Source organism: Camelus bactrianus, chromosome 17, assembly GCF_048773025.1.
Source record: "Camelus bactrianus isolate YW-2024 breed Bactrian camel chromosome 17, ASM4877302v1, whole genome shotgun sequence".
In the NCBI taxonomy this organism is placed as follows: domain Eukaryota; kingdom Metazoa; phylum Chordata; class Mammalia; order Artiodactyla; family Camelidae; genus Camelus; species Camelus bactrianus.
Genome location: NC_133555.1, coordinates 11,242,408 through 11,262,729, shown reverse-complemented (window position 1 = coordinate 11,262,729; position 20,322 = coordinate 11,242,408). Strand labels below are relative to the sequence as shown.

Sequence of the window (20,322 nt, the reverse complement as noted above, 5' to 3'; positions counted from 1 at the left end):
TGGAGGCTGGAAGTCCCAGACCAGAGGGCCATTGTGCGTGCTTGGGTTTTGGTGAGAGCTCTCTTCCTGGTTTGCGGTTGGGGAAAAACTCTTTGAGGTCCCTTTTTAAGAGCACTGATCCCATTCATGAGGGCTCCACCCACATCACATAATCCCCTCCCAAAGGTCCTACCATCTAACACCATCACATTACAGGATAGAGTTTCAATATATGAGTGGGGGCGGGTGTGGGGGGCACATTCATTCCGTAACATTTGGAAATAGGCAGTAACTCAGAGCTGTCAAACCTACTGTCTTGGGCCCAAATCCCTGCTAGCTGTGGATGGTTATTGGGAAAACAACCCCTGGAATTATTTGGTAGTCAGCGTGTGCCTTTCTTGGATGAAACTGACGAAAGCAGCTGTGGAAAGTGTGTAAAGCGTGCGCCGCGGTGGAGGGGGTTCTGAGCACTGTGACCTCCTTTGCCTGTCCGGAGCTTCCTGCTTCCTGGAATATCAGGGCTGCCTTCGAGAACATAATCTTCAAAATCCTGTCCTCTTGTTTGGTATGGAGTGATATCTTAGCTTTTTATGTTTTTAAGTGAGTTTGCCTCAAATGATGCTACCTGGATCATGCCCATGGACCTTGAGATTCTCTCTCTTTCTCACACACAAACATACACAACTTGAAAGGAAAAGTATTGTAGAACTCAGAAACAAAAACCAAAAAAAAAAAAACCACCATGGTTCCTGCTTGCTGTAGGAAAGACATTCTTGAATCCAAGTTCATGACTGACTCCAGGGTGGTACAAAATGCTTTCTTCCTGAGAGTTTAGCTGATTGTTAGTTACCACTAGCAGCTTAAACAAACTGGCACTCCCAGAAGTAAACACAGTTGACATTAGCCTTAATAACTGTCTCTAGCACAAAAAAGGTTGAGGTAAGTAATGCAGGTCACAAAGGCTGGCAGGTGACCAGGTGCTACCCTGTACTGGGAAAAGACAGGGCAGAATGGTCGGGTTAATCAGTCACCCTATGAAGGCCTGGAGATTTTGAGGAGGCCCCCACGCCTTTAGAGGATTTGTCTGGATGCGTTGCCTTGCAGCTAAATTGAGTGTTCAGTAAACTCCAAATTCCTCTCCATCTGAAAACAGCCATTCCCACTCTTCTCATCCCTGAGGCACAGGAGCGTGAGTTTCTTCTCAGAATCCTCCAGGGATGATCAAAACACGGAGTCTTCCAGGGTCTCAAATCCAGGCTCTTCCACGTAACTTACAACTTCAATGTCCGTTTCACCAGAACCACTTTTCTGCAAAACAAAGCATCCTTCCTTAGATGTCTTTTAGGGAACTTTCGGATTCTTTGAATTTCTTTACCATTGGTTTTAAATCAATTTTGCTTATAAAAAATAGTAAACGTCCACTGAAGAAAACATGGGAAAGGAAGAAGAAGACCCAGAAATACACCTGCGCACACAGCCCACTGTTTCTCTCCAGCCCTTTTTCCTAGGGAGAAGTTTATCTTTACAGTTTTACGAAGCCAAATGGATTAAGAGCCTTATAAACTGATTTCTTTCTGGGTAACCTCACATAGTATTTTAAATCATAGGCATTCGGCTCTCTGTATCCACGGGCTTCTTCTCCCTTTTGTCTATGGGACCAGAGCGTCTGCGGATTTTGGAATCCACAGGGTCTTCTAGAGCCATTCTCCCTGCAGGGAGCAAGGGATGCCTGCGACTGTCTGTTCTTTGCCTGCATCCAGCATATTCCATCCATAGTTTATTATAACCTTCCCTTAAATTTGAGTTTATGTCCAATTTGGGCTATTGTAAATAATGCTGATATTAATTACAAAATCCATGACAGAAAAATACCTCCTGTAAGAGATCATATTCCTCGCCCTCCGTTACTCATTCAGCACACTTTCGTACCTACTGGACACTTAGGCGCTGAATACTCCGTGAGGGACACGACAGCGGTGGTCTCTGCCTATGTGCTTTACACAGCTCGTGGTCTGCCTGATTTTGGAAGGAACCTTCTCTGGTTACATTGTAGAAGCAAAGAATGCTTGGAAATCAGTCTCTAACAAATTGAAAGCTCAGAATAAGTTTTTTAAGTAAGCCTTTTTTACTGCTAAACCAGCTCATCCCCGTCCTCTACCCCCCCCCCCCCCCGCAGTACCTGTCTCTTGAATGTTACAAAACAACGTCTGACTCGAACCTGGACAAGCAAAAACTTGTTTAACAGCAGCTCTGGGATGGCAGCTCTCCAGATCCCAGGACTCTGGGTACCAGCATCAAGCTCAGAGGTGCAAGCGGTGATTTAAAGTACAGGGTTCCCTTTCCCACCAGCCAAAGGCGTCCCGGGGTCAGCCAAACGTCTCTGCCGACAGGACTAAGGGGCCCCCTCGTCGCCCTTGCGCAGAAGCCCCGTAAGCGGGTCGGGCAGGTTCTGCCTTTGGGCCTGGAGCTTGGGCACTGCCGCCTGGGGCCCAGCTGCGGTCGGCTCTGCGCTGAGTCACGTGCTCTCCCAGGTGGAGAACGCAGGCGGTGAAATTGACAGCAAGAGCTGATACTTCTTTTTCCCAGTTCTACCCACTCGCCCCTGCCCTGCCCTGGCCTTCCATCCCCCACCCCCCTCCCTCTCTCTCTCTCTCCCCCCCTCTCCCCCCCCCTCTCTCTTTCTCCCTCTCTCTCCCTCTCTCTCCCTCTCTCTCCCTCTCTCTCCCTCTCTCTCCCTCTCTCTCCCTCTCTCTCCCTCTCTCTCCCCCTCTCTCCCTCTCCCCCCCCCCCACTCATCTGTTTTTACCCACCACACTACAGTGTGAGAAGAGAGTGGCTTGTCCGGAGAAGCTCGGCAGCAGTGGGCTCTGACATTAATCCTTTGCTTATTCTGAGACCGGGCTGTCTACCCCAAGTTGTTATTTTGCAGACGGGACTTGATTTTAATGGACAACACACACCGTAAGCTTATACAGTAAGCTGTTAAGCCAGTTTCTTGTGTCAACCTCAGAAGAGTCAAGGAAACCTTTGGGGGCTGTGTAGGGAAATGAGATGCCAGCATTAAAATGTTCCATGAAGAGGCCAGGGCAAGTGACTTCAGTCTGCTGCTTAAACCACATGTGGTTTCTCAGGGAGGAGTGGGCCAGAGCCAGGAGGGAGGGACAGCACGAATTCAGATGAACTGAAGTAAGTTTCATGGTGGGGCCCACTCTCCTTCCAGAAAAGCTGTGGGACAACAGAGTACGCCCTGTTCCCCTGATAAAGGAGGCCAGAAGGCTGCAAGTAAGGGCAAGATGATTTTTTTTTTTTTTTTTGGCCAGCCTCAGTTCTCTGCTTCACTAGGTTAGTAACTATCATTGCCTAAATCATTCCAAACACCCAAACTGCAGACTCTAAAGAAAGGTCACCGCTTATTGAAATGATCTGTTTTGGTGAGTGTTTGATCAAACTTCCCTACAATGAGTCACCAGTTGAGCTGTCCAATCATGAGTCACTTTATCAGAGAGAAAACTAAATTTGTTAAGAAAATTACCTGATAAGGGTGTGTAAACCACAGCCTATAGGCTGAATTTGGATTGTTGCCTGTTTCTATAAATAAAGTTGTATTGGCCGGAGCCACGGTGGGTTATTTGCGTGTCACCTCTGGCCATTGTCACACTGCAATGCCAGCCTGATAAACCCTTTGTCCCTTTAATAATATTATAGGTGAGTCCCCAAACTCACCTATAATACAGTACAATCCCAGTCAGAATTGTAGCAGCTTTTCTGGTAGAAACTGGCTTTAAAAGTTATATGGAAATTAAAAAAAAAAAAACTAGAATAACCAAAACAACTTTGGAAAAAAAAAATTAGGTTTGGAAGCCTTTGACCTCTAGGTTTACAATAAAGCCAGTCGTCAACACGGTGTTGTATTGGCATAAACTTAGACAAGTGGATCAGTGAAACCAAATGGTCCAGAAACACACATGTATACATGCACAACTCATTTGTAACAAAGATGGCCAGACAGCCCACTGGGGAAAGGATGATTTCTTCCACCCCACGATGCTGGAGTGAGTGCACAGCCATATGTAACTAAGGGTTCAGTTATGCCTTGGTGCTCTGGGTGGTTGATAGGGCCTAAGAAGGCGTATTTGGGGGGGGGGTCATTTGCCTTCTCTATGGTTCTTTATACTAAGGAACTAGGAAAAAATGCTCTGAAAAACTATTGATTGTGGGCAGAATCATGGATTCTTAAAACATCAGAGCTAAACAGGACACTGGACCATCTCATCTGTGCCCCTTACTATACAGAAAAGGAAGTCAGGGCTTATGGGGTTGAAGGAGTTGCCCAAGGTCAGGGAAGGGATAGCTGATAGAAAATAAAAATTCACGTCACAGCTGAGTAGGACCTGTGCGATCTTCAAGGACTGTAGTGAACGTACATTAACAAAACAGCCAAAGAGCAGAATGACTAAAGCAAAGGCATCTGGCCTCTCGGGAAAAGAACCTGCCTGGTAATACAGAAAATGAGTAACGCAGTGACAGATCCCTGAGGACCCAACCCTGAGCAGATACCACATACCTAAGAACCTTCAATATTACCTCATAGTTGATGGTTACAAAGAAATCTTTAATATTGCTCTTTGGCGCCGGAACGGGTGGAAACAACTTGGTCCATAAGTGGCATCTATAAACAGAGTAAAGGCAGGAAACAGGTGAGCAAGAACATCCTTTCTTGTCCTTAAATAGCTGCTCTAAAAATTGACCTATTAATCCCAGCATCTGCTGTTTTGTAAATGGAAGATCTTTATTGACTAAGACTTCCAAACGTCTACATTGAAATGATCGTTGAAGACCTCGGGGGTCCTGCAAGGCTCTGATGTGACTTCTGATCCAGCCAAGAAAGACGTAACAGTACTTGCTTCACGTTGGTGCATGTTACAGGTCTGACTGCTGAAAACAAGTGACGGAGGTCAAGTGTGTGGTCCTCCACTGTGACCTCCGAGGCTGGTGTGCAGCCCCTCCCACAACGTGCTGGCTCTCAGGGTTCACTTCCTGTTTCCTCTCCTTTGAACTGCCACCCCCCAGCCTACAGATGCCATCTGATACAACATTTATAATAGTGAAGCTGTTTAAAATTAAAGTCATTTTCTAAATTATGAAAGAGAGAAGACAGACCATGTTCTGAAGCCCCCTAAGTGGCTCTTGGCCTCACCAGATGCCAAAATAGATGAGAAGTTCTTATGGGGCCACTTGCAGGCTCTAGGATTGGTCTCCAAATCTGCCTGACACGTCTAGAATCTGCTTCTGACCTGGAAACACTCAGCCACTCAGGGTGACTGAAGGGCCAGGGTGGGACTTGGGACCTCATAATTGGGGATCAGAACATGGGAGGTGCTGTAGTGAGTTCAGTGTCCAGGGGGCTGCCTTCCTTTATCTGGGAAATAAAAAGGATGCCTTGGTGACACAAGAAAGGTGACCAAGGCAGTCAAGGCATCAAAAATAACCATGAATACAAAAACCACAGAAATTAATAGACTGCCGGCAAATTCAAGAAGCGTGCAGCTAATGGCAGAAGGCTATGCTGGGCTCTGTCCAGTTTCTGTAAATCACCTACTGGTGTTTCCCAGTTTTTGACTCGATCCACACTCGTCTTGGAAAGGCTTTGCAGGAAGACATGAAATGCTATAAATTCCACCAGATGACAAGAACCTTCCGTCTAGCGGGTGCATGGCAAGAATGCAAACATTCAATATTCAGACCCCAAAGGAATCACCCAAATAGAAAGAATACCTACATTCTGCAGATGAGGGAGAGCATTAACAAGAGGAAGCAGATGACTGCCATAAGCACAACAGGGAACCATTCTGTCCAGGGCTGCTTCTCATCATTTCCTGATGGAAAAAAAAAAAAAAGAAGAAAAGAAAAAAGAAAGAAAGCAGAGCTAGAATCAGTAGTAGATAAGAGAAATGACCACATTAGGGCGTCAGAAAGCTTGGGTTGGCCTTGTAGTGCTGGGTGATGCTGGGCAAGTAGCTTAACTTTCCCGAGTCTCAGGTTTGCCACCTGTAAAGTCACAGGAGAGGGGGTAATACCCATCTCACAAAGTTGATATGAGGGTGAAATGAAGTAATGGCAGTGAGGCCACTTTTTAATTTTTTATTGAAGTATGGTCAGTTACAATGTGTCAGTTTCTGGTGTACAACATAATGTCCTGGTCATTTTTTTCCCCATTTGTCTTCATATTCTTTTTCATTAAATGTTATCACAAGATATTGAATGTAGTTCTCTGTGCTATACAGAAGAAATTTATTTTTAATGTATTTTTATATATAGTGGCTAAGATTTGCAAATCTCAAACTCCCAAATTCACCCCTTCCTACCTCCTTTCCCCCAGTAACCATGAGGTTGTTCACTATGTCTGTGAGTCTGTTTGTTTTGTAGATGACTTCCTTATGTCCTCTTTTTTCTTTCTTTTTTTTTTTTTTTTTAGATTCCACATATGAGTGATATCATATGGTATTTTTCTTTCTCTTTCTGGCTTACTTCACTTAGAATGACGATCTCCAGATCCACCCATGTTGCTGCAAATGGCATTGTTTTATTCCTTTTTATGGCTGAGGAGTATTCCATTATATAAATACACCACAGCTTCTTTATCCAGTCATCTGTCAGTGGACATTTAGGTTGCTTCCATGTCTGAGCTGTTGTATATAATGCTCCTAGGAACATTAGGGGACGTGTATCTTTTTAAATTAGAGTTCCCTCTGGATATATGCCCAGGAGTGGTGTTGCTGGATCATATGGTAAGTCTATTTTTAGTTTTTTTAAGGATTCTGCATACTGTTTCCATAACAGCTTTACCAAACTACATTCCCACCAGCAATGTAGGAGGGTTCCCTTTTCTTCACATCCTCTCCAGCATTGATTGTGGACTTGTGAATGTTGGCCATTCTGATTGGTGTGAGGTGATACCTCATTGTAGTTTTGATTTGCATTTCTCTGATAATTAGCAATATTGAGCATTTTTTCATGTGCTTATTGGCCATTTGTATGTCTTCATTAGAGAACTGCTTGTTTAGGTCTTCTGCCCATTTTTAGATTGTGCTGTTTGTTTTTATGTTGTTAAGTTGTATGAGCTGTTTATATATTCTGGAAATTAAGCCTTTGTCAATCACATCATTTGCAAATATTTTGTCCCATTCTGTAGGTTGTCGTTTTGTTTTACTTATGGTTTCCTTTGCTGTTCCAAAGCTTACAAGTTTAATTAGATCCCATTTGTTTATTTTTGCTTTGTTTCTGTTTCCTAGGTAGAATGTCCTAGGAGAATGTTGCTAAGATTTATGTCAGAGACTGTTTTGCCTATGTTTATTCTAGGAGGTTTATCGTGTCTTGTCTTATATTTAAATCTTTAAGCCATTTGAGTTTATTTCTGTATATGGTGGAAGGGAGTGTTCAACTTCATTGATTTACATTCTGCTGTCCAGTTTTCCCAACACGACTTGCTGAAGAGACTGTCTTTTCTCCGTTGTATATTCCTGAGTGAGGTCAGTTTTAATCTTAAAGCATTATTTAATCAATCAGCCGATATTTATGGAGCACATTCTAGATGATACACCACCTGGATCTTGGAGCTTATCAGCTTCTGGTGAATAAAAAGGTTTTTAGATGGAAAAGCTACAAAAACGTAAGCCTACTTAGTAATGTAATTGCACTACAATCAAAATACTTTACAAACTTAGAAAGTAAAGTATGGAGTAATTCTTGTAGTTAACCACAAAGGTATCAGACTTTGTTGCGGGTCCTTTACAATCTTAAGTATCCTCAAAACACCTCTTACCAATAACCCCATTTCACAGATAGGAAAGTCACAGCTAACTGTACCGTGAGTCAGTACAGAAATCATAAATGTACAACATGCCACCCAACTCTCTACGTAAATTGGCTTCTAATCGACACTCATGGACGGATCTTCTGTAGGCTTAGATGATAGCTTTGGAGGGTGTGTGGTTTTTTTTTTTTTTAATTTAAGATACTGGAAATGCATTCAGGAAAAACCCAGGGTCATTTACCGAATGGTGTTTAAAGAAGTAATACGCTTGCTAAACTGCCTGATTCACTTTTAGAGAAGAATACAAATCTCAAGTTACCTTCCCGAATCCAGGTGTCCTTTTTGTGCTTATTCATTCCTTTATTCACCCACGTAACCAATACTTACTGGGCTTCCATTATGTGTGGGGACTATACACGTTGCTGGGGGACGGGGTTAAACCAACCCATGTGAGCCCTCCCTTCCTGCTGCTGAGGGAGGAAGCCACTAATAAGTAAAGGCACGAGTGATTTAGTGACAGCGGCTCTAAATGCAGAGGTGAGGTGTCCACACTGCATGGGGAGAAGCAGGTCCCAATCCCCAGTTTGCCATTAATGGTTTCTTTTACAAAATGAGAGGTGGAATTTTCAAGTCCTTGTAAATATCTTAAGACTTCCTCAGACCCCAAAATACTTAAAACTCAAATCTTTCAAGGTATCAAGAAAGAGCGATGTCTTGAGGATTTCATGCTAGTGATTCCAATGTTGCCTTGATCTCTTGCTTTTTCCTTTTTCCTTTTTTTTTTTTAACCCCCTGAGAACTCTTACTTGGGATTTATCTTTTACCTCCCCAAAAGCTTTAATCTCTCCTCCTTCATCTCTTCCCTTCTGCTTTCAAATATTCGTAGAGTCCTTTATCTTGAATAAGCCATTACTTTGCTCTGCCATCTCTCACAACTATCATCAAATACCTTCTTACTTTATTTCTCAGCCTAATTTCTTGAATAAGGGATTCAGGCTGCTTCATGTCTTCTTCCCAGAAATCACTTAAAATCACTGGTGGCTTCCTTCTAGTTGAATCCAGGGGACTGTCAGTTCCTTTTTCCAACTTTACTTTTCCTGATCTCCCTCCTAAATTTCAGACTTGGTGGTTGCACCCACCTGAAGAGACCAAGCCTTTGGCTCTTTTACCCAAATGTTCTTTTTCTTCGATATCATTTCCTTCTTTCCTTTTTAATTTCAACTGACTCCAGCTCAGCCTTAACCCTTTGTTATTTTCCACTCCAGTCTGTTCTCAGCTTTGAAAAGTTTGAGCACAGCTCTGTGTTTTAATTCCATGGAAACCTGTCTCGTGTCTTTATTCCTGGGCAGCCCTGACATGCAGCTCCACGTCTAGACCTGAGGCTGCCCTGTGTGAAACCCACTGGGATGTGTCACAGCTGACAACGCTCAGAACCAAACTCACACCCATTTTCACATCAGAACTCCTTCTCACTAACGTCCCCATCTTGGTCTCCACTCTTCCCAGTTCCCAAACTGGAATCCTTGAAAGTCACTGCAATTCTTCCCATTCCCTGTAGCCCCTGCCTCCTCTCCTCATCTGCTCGGTTTCCACCATGACGGCACCGCCAGCCACAAAAGTAAGAGAGACAAGCTTTCGTCTCACAAGCCCATACTTGCCTAGTCTGGAAACCTGAGTTCTATTCCCAGCTTATTGTGAAGGTGGCCATTCTGGGCCTCAGTTTCCTCATCTGTGAAAATAAGGGAGTTGAAATACGACCTTTAAGAACCCTCTCAATCCAGCACATTTTCTAGTACCGCTGACCCAATCAGGGCATTGCCATTTCATGTGTACTTACCTCTAACAAAACTGATCTTAGTATATTTTCATGGGTGAAAGTTTGAAAGTTGTAGTAAAAAACAAAAAATAAAAATAAAAGTCATCAGTAGCTGGCAGAAACAAATAGCGTATTTTCTATACATTTTCTATACATCTCTTAATACATTCACTTTCTAGGTCCCAGATGAGATGCAAAGTGCTCAACATGTGTACTGCTCACAGCAGCACTCCCAGGTGGGCACTGCCATCCCCACCTCACGGATGGAGGGACTGTGGCGGGGAGGGCAGAGCGGGTCAGCTCAGGACACGTGGCTCTGGGATTGGGGGGCTGGGAGGGAAGCCCAGGACTTGCTGAGCAGTCATGCTCCTAACCAGGGTGGGGGGATCCCGTCCCGCCACCCACCACCCCCAAGCCAAGGACATGCTGCATGCTTCACAGAACACATTCTAAATGTTTCTCTCTCATCAAACACTCCTGAGTGTCCTCTTCCCAGCTAGATACCACTTTCCTGCAGGGAAGCCCCGCTGTGTTTTTGTGTCCTCACCGTTGCACGTGGCTAGGTTTGCAGGCTGTGTCCCCAGCAAAAGTTGCCTGCCTTGCAAGCTACCACTCCCCCTAACGTTGCCTATTCAGGACTGAATCCCTCTATTTAGAACCTGTGACCATGGCATCTATTTACAAATGAGCAGTAGCCAAAATGATGAAAAACAGATCCTCAGAGATAGAAACCTTTTATCTTCCCAAATGCCACACACACACACTGGTTCCAGGGTTAGTATTCAGTTCCCCAGAGTATCTGAGTATCCTGTTAAACCTAGTTTTTACCACACTTGCTCATAGCTAACATAAAGAGCAACTGGAATGAACTAATCCTGGTCAAATACCGTCTTGCTTTATTTCCCAGTCTGACATCCTGAACAGGGGATTCTGCCTGCTTCGTTGCCCCATCTCTGAAACTCACCATCCACACTCTGACCCGTTATGCAAGGACCCTAATAGGTACATTGGGAAACTGGAGACTCATAGACACGGCATATGAATTTAGCAAAGGCTATGTCAGCAGAAAAAAGTTTTCATGTTTACAACAAGGTTAAACAGGTGAAGTTTGGGTCCTGCAGAAAAAAATCAGCAGTGTTGTGAATATTATCAGGGTCATACACTTGGTCCCGTTAGTGTCTCAAATTGTGCAACCCACCCCCCCACCCACCCAGGCGGCTGTGTCCTGATAATAGTGCCGTTGACTTCTGAGCATGGTTTCAAAAATCTTTTCAGTTAAACCACTCGCTGGTTGTTCACTTATGCGCTCACGTGGACAAGTGAGTGTTCTCACTGAATTAGCAAAATGTATAGAGGCAACTGATTTCATTTTATTCAATCAAAAAGAAGTTATTCGTGTACGCACGGTACTAGGTGGGAAGCGAAGTCGAGGTCACTGCCTAGGGGGAGGTGGCCCGTGACTCATTTCTATGGCTTGGCTTCTGCAGTGCCCCACCTTGCTGTACAACCACTCCCCTGCCGCTCCCTGAGGACAAAACGAACCCCCAGAGAACGGAGCTGAGGTCAGCTCTACTGGCAAAGGGAGCATAAGCTAGCAGGTAAATTTAGTGCAGGAAAAAGCTTTCACATATTTGCTTCCAAATGGAAATTGCTTGGGGATTATCTACCGTTCAGTTATTACTAATGCAAAAAAGAAGATGAGAGTCAGTTATGTAAATAAATGAATTGAAGACAGCATGTAAATCAACCATACTTCAATTTAAAAAAAGTAAAAATAAAGACAGCATCTGCTCTGATTTTATTGAAGGTAGAACAGCGAACATTTCACGCTGACAGTATGTGTCCTTTGATCAAAATGGTGAAATTTCACACCGTGAAATTTGGGAGGCCCCTGAGTTGAAATTCTGGGGTCTCTGACTTTGGAAATTTTCTTAAAAACAAGTATTTCCAGGTAACTTGAATCTTTTCTCCGATTCAAAAATGACTTTTCTGTCATGAAAATGGAAGCCACAGATGTTCCTTTTCAAGAAAGTGATGGGCACTGCTGTTCAGCTACGCAGAGATGAGTTTTAGAAAAAGGAAGTCACAGTGCCTGCCCTTCAGACTCTGCACCTCACTTCTGGATGCTTTTCCGCTATTGACAACTTGCAGCATTTGGGAGCTCAACTGTCTGCTTTTTGGAGCCCTTGGCTTCCTTAGTTTCTGACATCTCAGCCATTTGACCTTGACAATCAGCCAGGGAATGAAAAGTGTGCTCCTGCTCTGTGACCTGGGAGTGCATGGTGGGAAGGGCTGGGAGTGGGGCGAATGGGATGGTGGTTAAAGAGACCCAGGCCCTGGCCCCAGCTTAGTCCCAGCTCTGCCCCGGCGGCCTTGAGAGCTTCGTCACACTGCTTCTCCCCTGGTGCTGTAACCCATCTCGTCCTAAAACCATGTGGCCTATGTAGGGCACAGTAGTAACTCTTAGAAGATCAGCTTGATTGGGAGGCCCGTTCCACCCTTAACTGTTCAGCCAGGGATGGCTTGTGTTGCTTCCAGAATGATTTTAAATCTGATTTCAGACTCAACAATAGGTTCCGAGGGAAAAGTGCTAATGAGTCAGTTGGGTGGACTCTTCCAGTGAAGCAGCCCTGCTCTGTGCTCATAAAAGCAGCAGGTGCTGGGAGGACTTCCCACGGTGCCACCAGGGCTGGGTCCCGGAGAGCGTGTCAGTGCGTTAGTCTGTGAAACTCCCTGCCTCGTGATTCTCGTTGGAGGGGGAGACTGTGGCGTCATCTGTGAAGGGACACACGAAACCAGGTCACAGGCTCACCGTGCAAGCCAGAGTCAGAAGCAAGCCTTCTGGGTGGGTGAGCTTTCCGAAGCAGCTGTCAGGTGGATTGTGGGCGTCTCCTGATTTAGGGAGACCAAAGGACAGGGGGCAGGCAGCAAATGGAGCCTCAGAGGACAAAATGTAGATAGTCCAGGGCCCAGAGCAGAATGTGCAAAACTTGTACTGTGTTCACCCGGGACGGGGCTGGGCTCAATGAACCAAAACATGGAAAAGGCATGGAGACCCAGGGGTGCGTGCGTGCCCGTGCGAGCTCAGGGCCCCAGGTGGACCGCTGCTGCGTTCTCAGTCTGTGCTCGTCCCCAGTGGGACTAGACTTGATGAGGCTGAATGGAGAACTTTTCTTTGCCAGTTTCTCCTCCTCTGCAGACTTTCCCACACAGCACCAAGAGCCGTGTGCCTGCTGGGGCCCAGGGTGACCCAGGACTTTCTTCCTGTCAGGGGCCGCTGTTCTGTCCACCTGCTAAGGCGTGTGAAAGCTGGCTGCAGAGGCTGCAGTCTTCACGTAGACATTAGGAGCGAGGGGTAATGCGCTGTCACCCTGGTTGAGAGCTGACCTTAAGCAAGGAGCCCTCTCCACCTTCCATCACCTGCTTTGTGAAATGGGGGTGCGAGCTGCCTAAGCTGATACCTGGAAAGTGCCCAGCACGGTGCTGGTGCCTATTAGGTGTGCAGTGAATACTGGTTATTATCATGGTGATGATGATTAAAAACAGGGAGTCGGATGTAAAAAGGCATCAAGATAATTTCCCTAAAAAGTCAAAGCAAAACTAAAATTCCAGTCCTTTCAGAATCCTCAAAAGGCCGAGTCAGCTCAGGCCTGGAGGGAAGGAAAACACCAAATAGTCAGGAGCCTCGTGGGTAGGAAAGGGCAGAAGGCACAGATGGACCCAGCCCTCCAGGAGAGCTGCGTTAAAATGAGCGCTGGGGGCAATGGGAAGGGGTGTTTAGGTAGAGCAGCCTGAAGAGATCAAAGAAAAGGTCCCCAGGGCTTGGTCTGCAGGGAGGCTGACCAGGTCCTGAGCTGGCTGTCGTGACCCTTTCACTGTCCCCAGCTCCCACTGCCATCTTCCGGCCTGTCTCCCTGGCTGCAGCCGTGACCCGTGGGGTGATGCGGCATCACGGAAAGAGCAGGGCGTGGATCCAGGCCTGTGCCTGGGTTCCAGGTCCGGTCTGTCACTTTGTAGCTCTCTCCCTTACGATGGTTGCTTAACCCCCCTGCATCCATTTTCTCCCCTATAAGTTAGGAAAATGCTATGTTTGTAAAGATAGACAAGATAGTGCAGGGGAACGTGCCAAGCTCAGTGCCCGCCCCAACAGCAGGGCCCCCTTCCTCCCCCCTGTGGCCAGCCCATCACGGGACAGAAGTCATGCAGGGAAGGGTGGGGTGGGTACCACACCTCCAGCGGCCATGCCTGAAAGCACAGTGGGAACTCCCTGCTCCTGACACTGAGGGGCAGAATCTGAAGGCTCCCCTCTCGCCCTCTTTTAGGCCACTGGGGTGAGGTGGTCCTGCCCTCCTGCTGGGAACAAGTGAGCGATGGGCTGCCGGGCATGGGGCTACCAGCCTGGAAACCACAGGAGCCCCAGGGAAAAGGAAGCAGGTGACCAAACCAACCACCACATTGACCAACCCCAAATCCCCCCCCATTTGCAAAGAAAACCCTGAATTACCACAAGGTTTATCACCCTCGGGTCAGGCAAGTGGGTTTTTCATGTTAGTGAGTCAACTTGTCAGTCCTCAACCCAGTTTTTGTCACTTGACCCAGAAGCCTGCCACGTCTTAGCTCACACAAGCTTTTGAACTGGCGAAAGTCATTTGGAAGACCTAGGGAAAGTGAATCTGAGCCCTCTCCAAGGCCTCCCCTTCGTCTCGCTCCTTCCTGGCTTTCTCCCTGTTTCACCACAGTGTGAGAATTTACAAACACAGACTGGCAGAAAAGAAAAAAAAAAAAAAAAAAAAGCACAGGCGGGGAGTCAGAGCTGGGGTGAGGTGAGAGCCAGCAGAGCGCAAAGCACAGCAGGCGGGGCGGAGGGCCTTGAAGGTGGTGTCGCCACGCTCTCCAGCTTTTGCTGCCTGATGCTCCAGGGCCAGTGTACCCGGGCTCCTCGTTCATTCACAGCCCATGAAGGTCAAGTCTGAGGGAAAAATCACTGGAGTTTCCCTGGGGGAAACTTACTTCCACCCCAGTCCTGATTGTTAGCCCTCCCAGCGCATTCTAGGCTGCGTGATGTGATGCTAAGGGTCCCCCCTGCCCTCCATGTGTGCGCGCACAGACACGCACACACAGACACACGGACACACACACAGACACACACAGACACACACAGACACACACACACACACACACACACACACACACACACACACACACACGGTGAGAAAGACAGAGCCAGGGTTTCCTGTGAGTGACAGGTCTTGTAGAAGATGCCCTGAAAGGCAGCTGGCACCCGTATTGACCTTGGCCTCACAGACAGGCCATCTGAGAATTGCGGTGAACCTTCCCCTGCTCCCCTGGGTGTCAGGGCTACAAAGGACAGGCCTAATGCAATCCTTTTTGAAAATACGTTTTAATTGATACCTGATTCCATCATCAAATAGATCCTGACCTTCAGATACAGCCTCCAGTGAGGTTAGGGCAAAACCTAGTTGTTTGTTTAGGGGGCAACGCCTGTGATGTGTGGGAGACCCACCCCTGATCAGCGGGACTCAGAGCCACTGAGCCTGAGCGGCGACACGCCTGAGAGACTCACATACCACCCTTTTCCAGGGGAAGGATACGGCTATAGGAAGCTTTAGTTTCGTTATTGGTTGTTTTATGCATGAGGTTTGAACTGCAGGGGAGGAGGGTGGGGATGATGGACTTTAGAAACAAACAGCCTCGTGAAGACCAGGAACCGCTCAGGAGATGCAAGGGTCTGGTAAACAGGAGATAGCAGAGATAACAAAGGAACAGAAGATTCCGGAAGTTAAGAAAGTTTAAAAAGGCAAAGCTGTGAAAATCGGGAAGTTAGCTCTGAAGATAAGGCAGAGAAGCCAGTTGAGGAAAGGCAGTTGATAAAATGATAAAAGGACTGATAAAATGAAAATGCTACTTGCATTTGAGGGAAAAAGAAAAAAGAAAGAAGCATTCTATGCTCTGGAAATCCCAGCACAGAGTTTCAGGGCAGGCAAAGAGCCCACAGTTGCTGGCTGTACCCCAAACTGCCATCCCTTGTGCCTCTCGACTGTCCCGGGACCCTGCCAACCGAAGCTGGACTGCAGTTCTGTCTCCTCCAGCCTCTCTGTTCATTGATCAAAACTTAACTCCTATGGTGTCTTTCTTTATTCAATAACCTTGGGCTATAATGGGTTAAATAGTAAATCGAATGTGTTCCAATTCGCTCATTGACTCCTATGTCACCTGTCTGGGAAAATTATCCATTAATGGCCACTTGTTGGCTGTTTGATGACCCCTGAATCATTTAATATCTCTGGGCCTCCATTTCCTTCCAATAAAGGAGGCGGGCTTAATATGTAAGGAAGAGGTGATATGTGAGTTGAGCCTTGGTGGGAAGATGGGAGGGGAGGGCTCCAGGGTGCCATTTGTAAGAGAAGGCAGGAGAGGAGGAAGGTTGTCTGGAGGAAATGAGTGTAGCGGGAGCACGGCCTGTTGGGCTGCGAGCCGAGCATAATTATTGCTGCGTCCTCAAGGGGTATGGCAGAGCCAGGCGGAGTGTCCCAGAGGAGCCTGGACTCCCCGCTGTGTTTATCAGTCATCCTGGTGGAAGTGGAGAGGTGGCTGCACTGATTAAATTCACTAATGACCCTAAACGCAGCAGGGGAGTGGATCCAGAAACAGTGGATGGATTTATAAGATGAGCAGTAGTATTAATCAGCTCATCTTCACGACAAGGGTGGCAGTCAGTGAATGACCTGGGGTTTGCCATGGGTTATGGCGGAGAGGCACACCTGAGGGAGAATGAGAACCAGCCCAGCTCCAAACTAGGAGGCTGTTATTCAGAAAATAATACAGGCCGCGAGCTCTGAAGTGGAGACTGAGTAATACATTTAAAAGGAGCCTAAAATAAACTCTCATTGCGGGTCACAATTTCCCTCCCAGCGCTTTTGTGGGAGGCTCCTGGAGGGTCAAAGAACGTGACAGGCAGAGTAGGGAGTGACTTCCAAGGGAGGAAACTGAGACTTGGAGAGATTAGAGGTGACCGACAAGGTCAGGGGACAGCCTGGCACACTCATCACCACTCTGTCCCTTGCTCTGGTGACAAGAGAGCACCATGCCTTCTGATGACCTAGATGGAACCTGAGACGCCTTCTCAACACAGCTGTCTACATGGACTCTGCTTCCTTGGCCCATGAAATATAACCTTGTACCATCTCCAACAGCTGGGCGTTGGCAGAGCCACGGCGAGAGCCGAGATCCCCTGACTGGTCTCTTGCTTCTTCCTCTCCCTGTAAATTCTCAGCTCTCTACAGTCAGCGCTGACAAGAATTCAAAACTCAAACCCTAAAACACCAGACCTGGCTCCTTAGCCAAGGTTGCCGCCTTGCTCTTGATGTTAGTTTGAGGTCCTTGGACAGCATCAAAAAAAAAAAAAACAACAACAAAAAACCTCTGAAACTACGTGTGCAGCATTGTTGAGAAGCCACTTAGAAATATCAATAATTTGGGGCCAGTGAGTGTGGTGCCTTTGGGGGACAACCAAGCACTAAAAAAAAAAAAATCCACCAAATGCAAGTAATGAAAATTAAGCTTCTATCATAGGCATTTGATAAAAGTAATAACCTTGTTAAAAATTCCCTGGGACAGATTGATGTTTCTTCTGCTGCTTTCCCTCTCGGTGAGCAGAGGGAATTTCTTTGTGGGGTGAAGCGGTGTTGAGCGAGGTCCTGTGTGCGCTGGGTCTGCGTCAGGTTGGAGCACCAGCCTGGGGATGCGGGGAGGAGGAAGCCTGGCCTTGACCTTTGGTCCCTTCTCAGTTCTGGTATCTTTGCCCGTCCCTCTCCCAGGAAGGCTCGTGCTGCTCCTCTGAGTCCCGGTGGGGTGACGTCGGGGCCACACACACCACAAGGCTATGCTGCTCTGTCGAACAACTCTAGGCGCGCCTTTCCTCTTGGGAAACTCAGCAACTCAGCATGACTGGTCCCCTCGCCGACTCAGAACAGCTCCCTTTCTCAGACCTTTCCTCGTCCTTCCCAGCCTTCCATTGAAATCTCCCTGCTCTATGGCTCTGACTCACATGGACACGGGCCCACGGGTCACTGCCCAGGAATCTCCTGCAGACCCACCCACGAGCCTGAGTGACTGAATTAAATCATGGAAGATGTTAGCGTGTGCCTGAGCACCCCTCCTTGGGCACACGCCTCAGACGCTCACTGACTACCTTGTAGGACGCGTGAGCGTGACATTCAGGCGCTGGAACCACAGCGTTAGCAGCCAGCAGCTGCTAAACAAGTCCCTCGTTTGTCCGGAACTTTGCAGCTTGCGCGTCTGGGCTGGCGTTTGTCCGGAACTTTGCAGCTTGCGCGTCCCGGCACACCATGCTGCCGGGCTGCGGGCTGGGGCGCTGCGGTCTGTCGGCCTGGGTTGGAATTCCATCTCTGCCACTTACTGGCCACGCAGTTAAGCAAATTGTCTACACTTTGCAAACCTATTTTCTCATGTGCGGAAGAGCTTTGTGGACGGGATTTGTGAAGGCAGTACGTGTGAAGCACTTAGCACAGTGCTTGGAGGACTCAGTAATACAAGTTACTGGGTGTTGTTTATATTTCATAATAACCTGTGAGGCGGGAGAGGAGGATGTTGCTTCCTTCATCCTGGGAACCCAAGGATGGAAGGAGAGAAGTGATTGTTCAAGGGTACGTAGCGAGTATGTGCCAAGCTGGCATTAAACCTGAGCTTTCCATATGGAAGGCTCCAGAGTTCTTTCCATTAATGTGAGTCCTTTTAGCTCTTACACGACATGTCACCACGCATGTCTGCATCCACAGGGTGCATGGTTGTGGCACATACGTGAGATACACGAGTTGTTTTCTGACCGTCCCCTTCCCTCATAAAATGCCTCTGGGTGGCCAGATACCCAGACAATAGCAGACACAGGGTATGATTTTCTGACCTCATGGTGCAAGGCCACATCTCCAGGTTACAGAATTACCATTTGACGTAGAGTGAGAATGGAAGTTTGCCCCTTTGTTCAGAGCCGCCACCATCATCATCACCCTCCCCTGATCCCACAGACAGATATGATGATCCTATTTGCCAAATAAACTAGTCAGTTTAATCCCAAACAAAACCAGCTGCAGAACCAACACAGGAGCCAGAGTGACGCCTAGTCTTTCGGATCCTCTAGTCTCTTAGGCTGAGGGCCCAGGGGCTGGATCCAGGTTTTGTGGGCTCTGAAGCTTAGTCAGTGTTGGAATTTTCTTTACGAAAAGAAAGAAAAGTATGAATTTGTAATTAGGTGTGGAAAAATTACAGAAATGGAAACCAGATCAGTAATTGACGCTGGTCAGGAATGGAGGAGAGAGAGGGAGATGAATATGTTTATAAAAGGGGCCCTTGTGACAGACACAGGAAGGTACACGTGGGATGAAAGTGCACAGAGCTAAATGCACACACAAATGATTTCAGACTGGAGGAGTCTAAGATCAGTAGGTTGTGCCAATGCCAGTCTTCTGGTTGTGATATCGTACTGTTACAGTTTTGTAAGATGTTACTCTTGGGAGAAACTGGATGAAGGCTACCTGGGCTCTCTCTACGTTATTTCTTATAACTGCATGTGAATATACAATTATCTCTAAAAAGTTGAATGTAGAAAAATTAAACTAAGTAGAAACAGATAACCTGAAAAAAAAAAAAAAAAAGGGTACCAGGCTTTGGAAGAGCTGGTGCTAGTGAGAACCTTGAACATCGAGGCTTCACTGGCCTTCATGGTAAATCCACCTCTGGTCACAAAGGCAGCAGACTGACCCCAGGTGAGGCACGTTAGAGAGGTGAAAGCATTTCAAGGCTCCCAAGTGAATGCGTACACTTTCCAGGAGGATCTGTCCTAACCGCAAGTAAGGCTGTTTGCTTTAAAAGAAACACAGGATACTCACCCACGTAAATGGGTTGACTCCACTCACTCCAGAGCCCCGTCTCTCTGCACACAGAGCTCATGGCTGCTCTCACCTGAATGGAATACTTGGAAATATCATCAATTATGGCGATGAATGTGTCGGTTGTCACTTTTTCTTTCTACATGGGGGAGAAAATAGCATTATAAGAATCTCTGGACACACAATTTAAATTATGCCAGTGATCAGGATGGGAGGTCATGTATAAGTAATGCGACTCTGTTCAGCGACCCACTGAAAATCAAGGGGACACATACTGAGTAGTTTATTCTTGGCTGCTTCAGGGTGGGTGCACTGGCAGTCACCCTTCAGGGGAAAGCTACGTGGTAACCAAACAGAACAGGCAATTCTGAGATCTAGAGGACCCATCCAGGTCCAGCTGGTATTTCCAGAGTGAAAGACCAGAGCAGCCAACAGTAGAACGCACAACCCTCCTCATCTTGTCCCTGGATCTTCTGTAATCACCTGAGTAACAGCATCCCATGGTTTCTGTTACATTCAACAGGCACCGGCAAACTCCAGTTTATGGCCAGCCTGGTCTGCTGCCTGTTTTTGTAGGGACTGCAAGCTAAGAATGGCTTCTGTATTTTTCAGTGATTGAGAAAAATAAAAAGAATAATATTTCATGACACATGAAAGTTACATGAAATTGTAATTTCAGTGTCCCCTAGTACACTTCTACTGGAAGACAGTTAAATGCCCGTTTGCTTATATCTACTGCAGAGCTGAGTAATTGTGACAAAAACAGTATTTAGGCAGAGCCTAAAATG

General features: G+C 46.8%; 1 protein-coding gene across 2 annotated transcripts in view; it reads right to left on the bottom strand.

Annotated features, from left to right (window-relative positions):
- Positions 1-20,322, bottom strand: part of IL5RA (interleukin 5 receptor subunit alpha) — a 35,327-nt gene continuing 15,005 nt past the window's right edge. For both annotated transcript variants that reach the window (XM_074344435.1, XM_074344436.1), the window contains exons 9-12: positions 19,535-19,673; positions 5,759-5,855; positions 4,564-4,648; positions 1-1,287 (exon numbers count right to left, since the gene is read on the bottom strand). In XM_074344435.1, the coding sequence (XP_074200536.1) occupies positions 1,201-1,287; positions 4,564-4,648; positions 5,759-5,855; positions 19,535-19,673 (408 nt within the window). In that variant the 3' untranslated portion in view covers positions 1-1,200. The remainder of the gene's footprint in view (positions 1,288-4,563; positions 4,649-5,758; positions 5,856-19,534; positions 19,674-20,322) is intronic.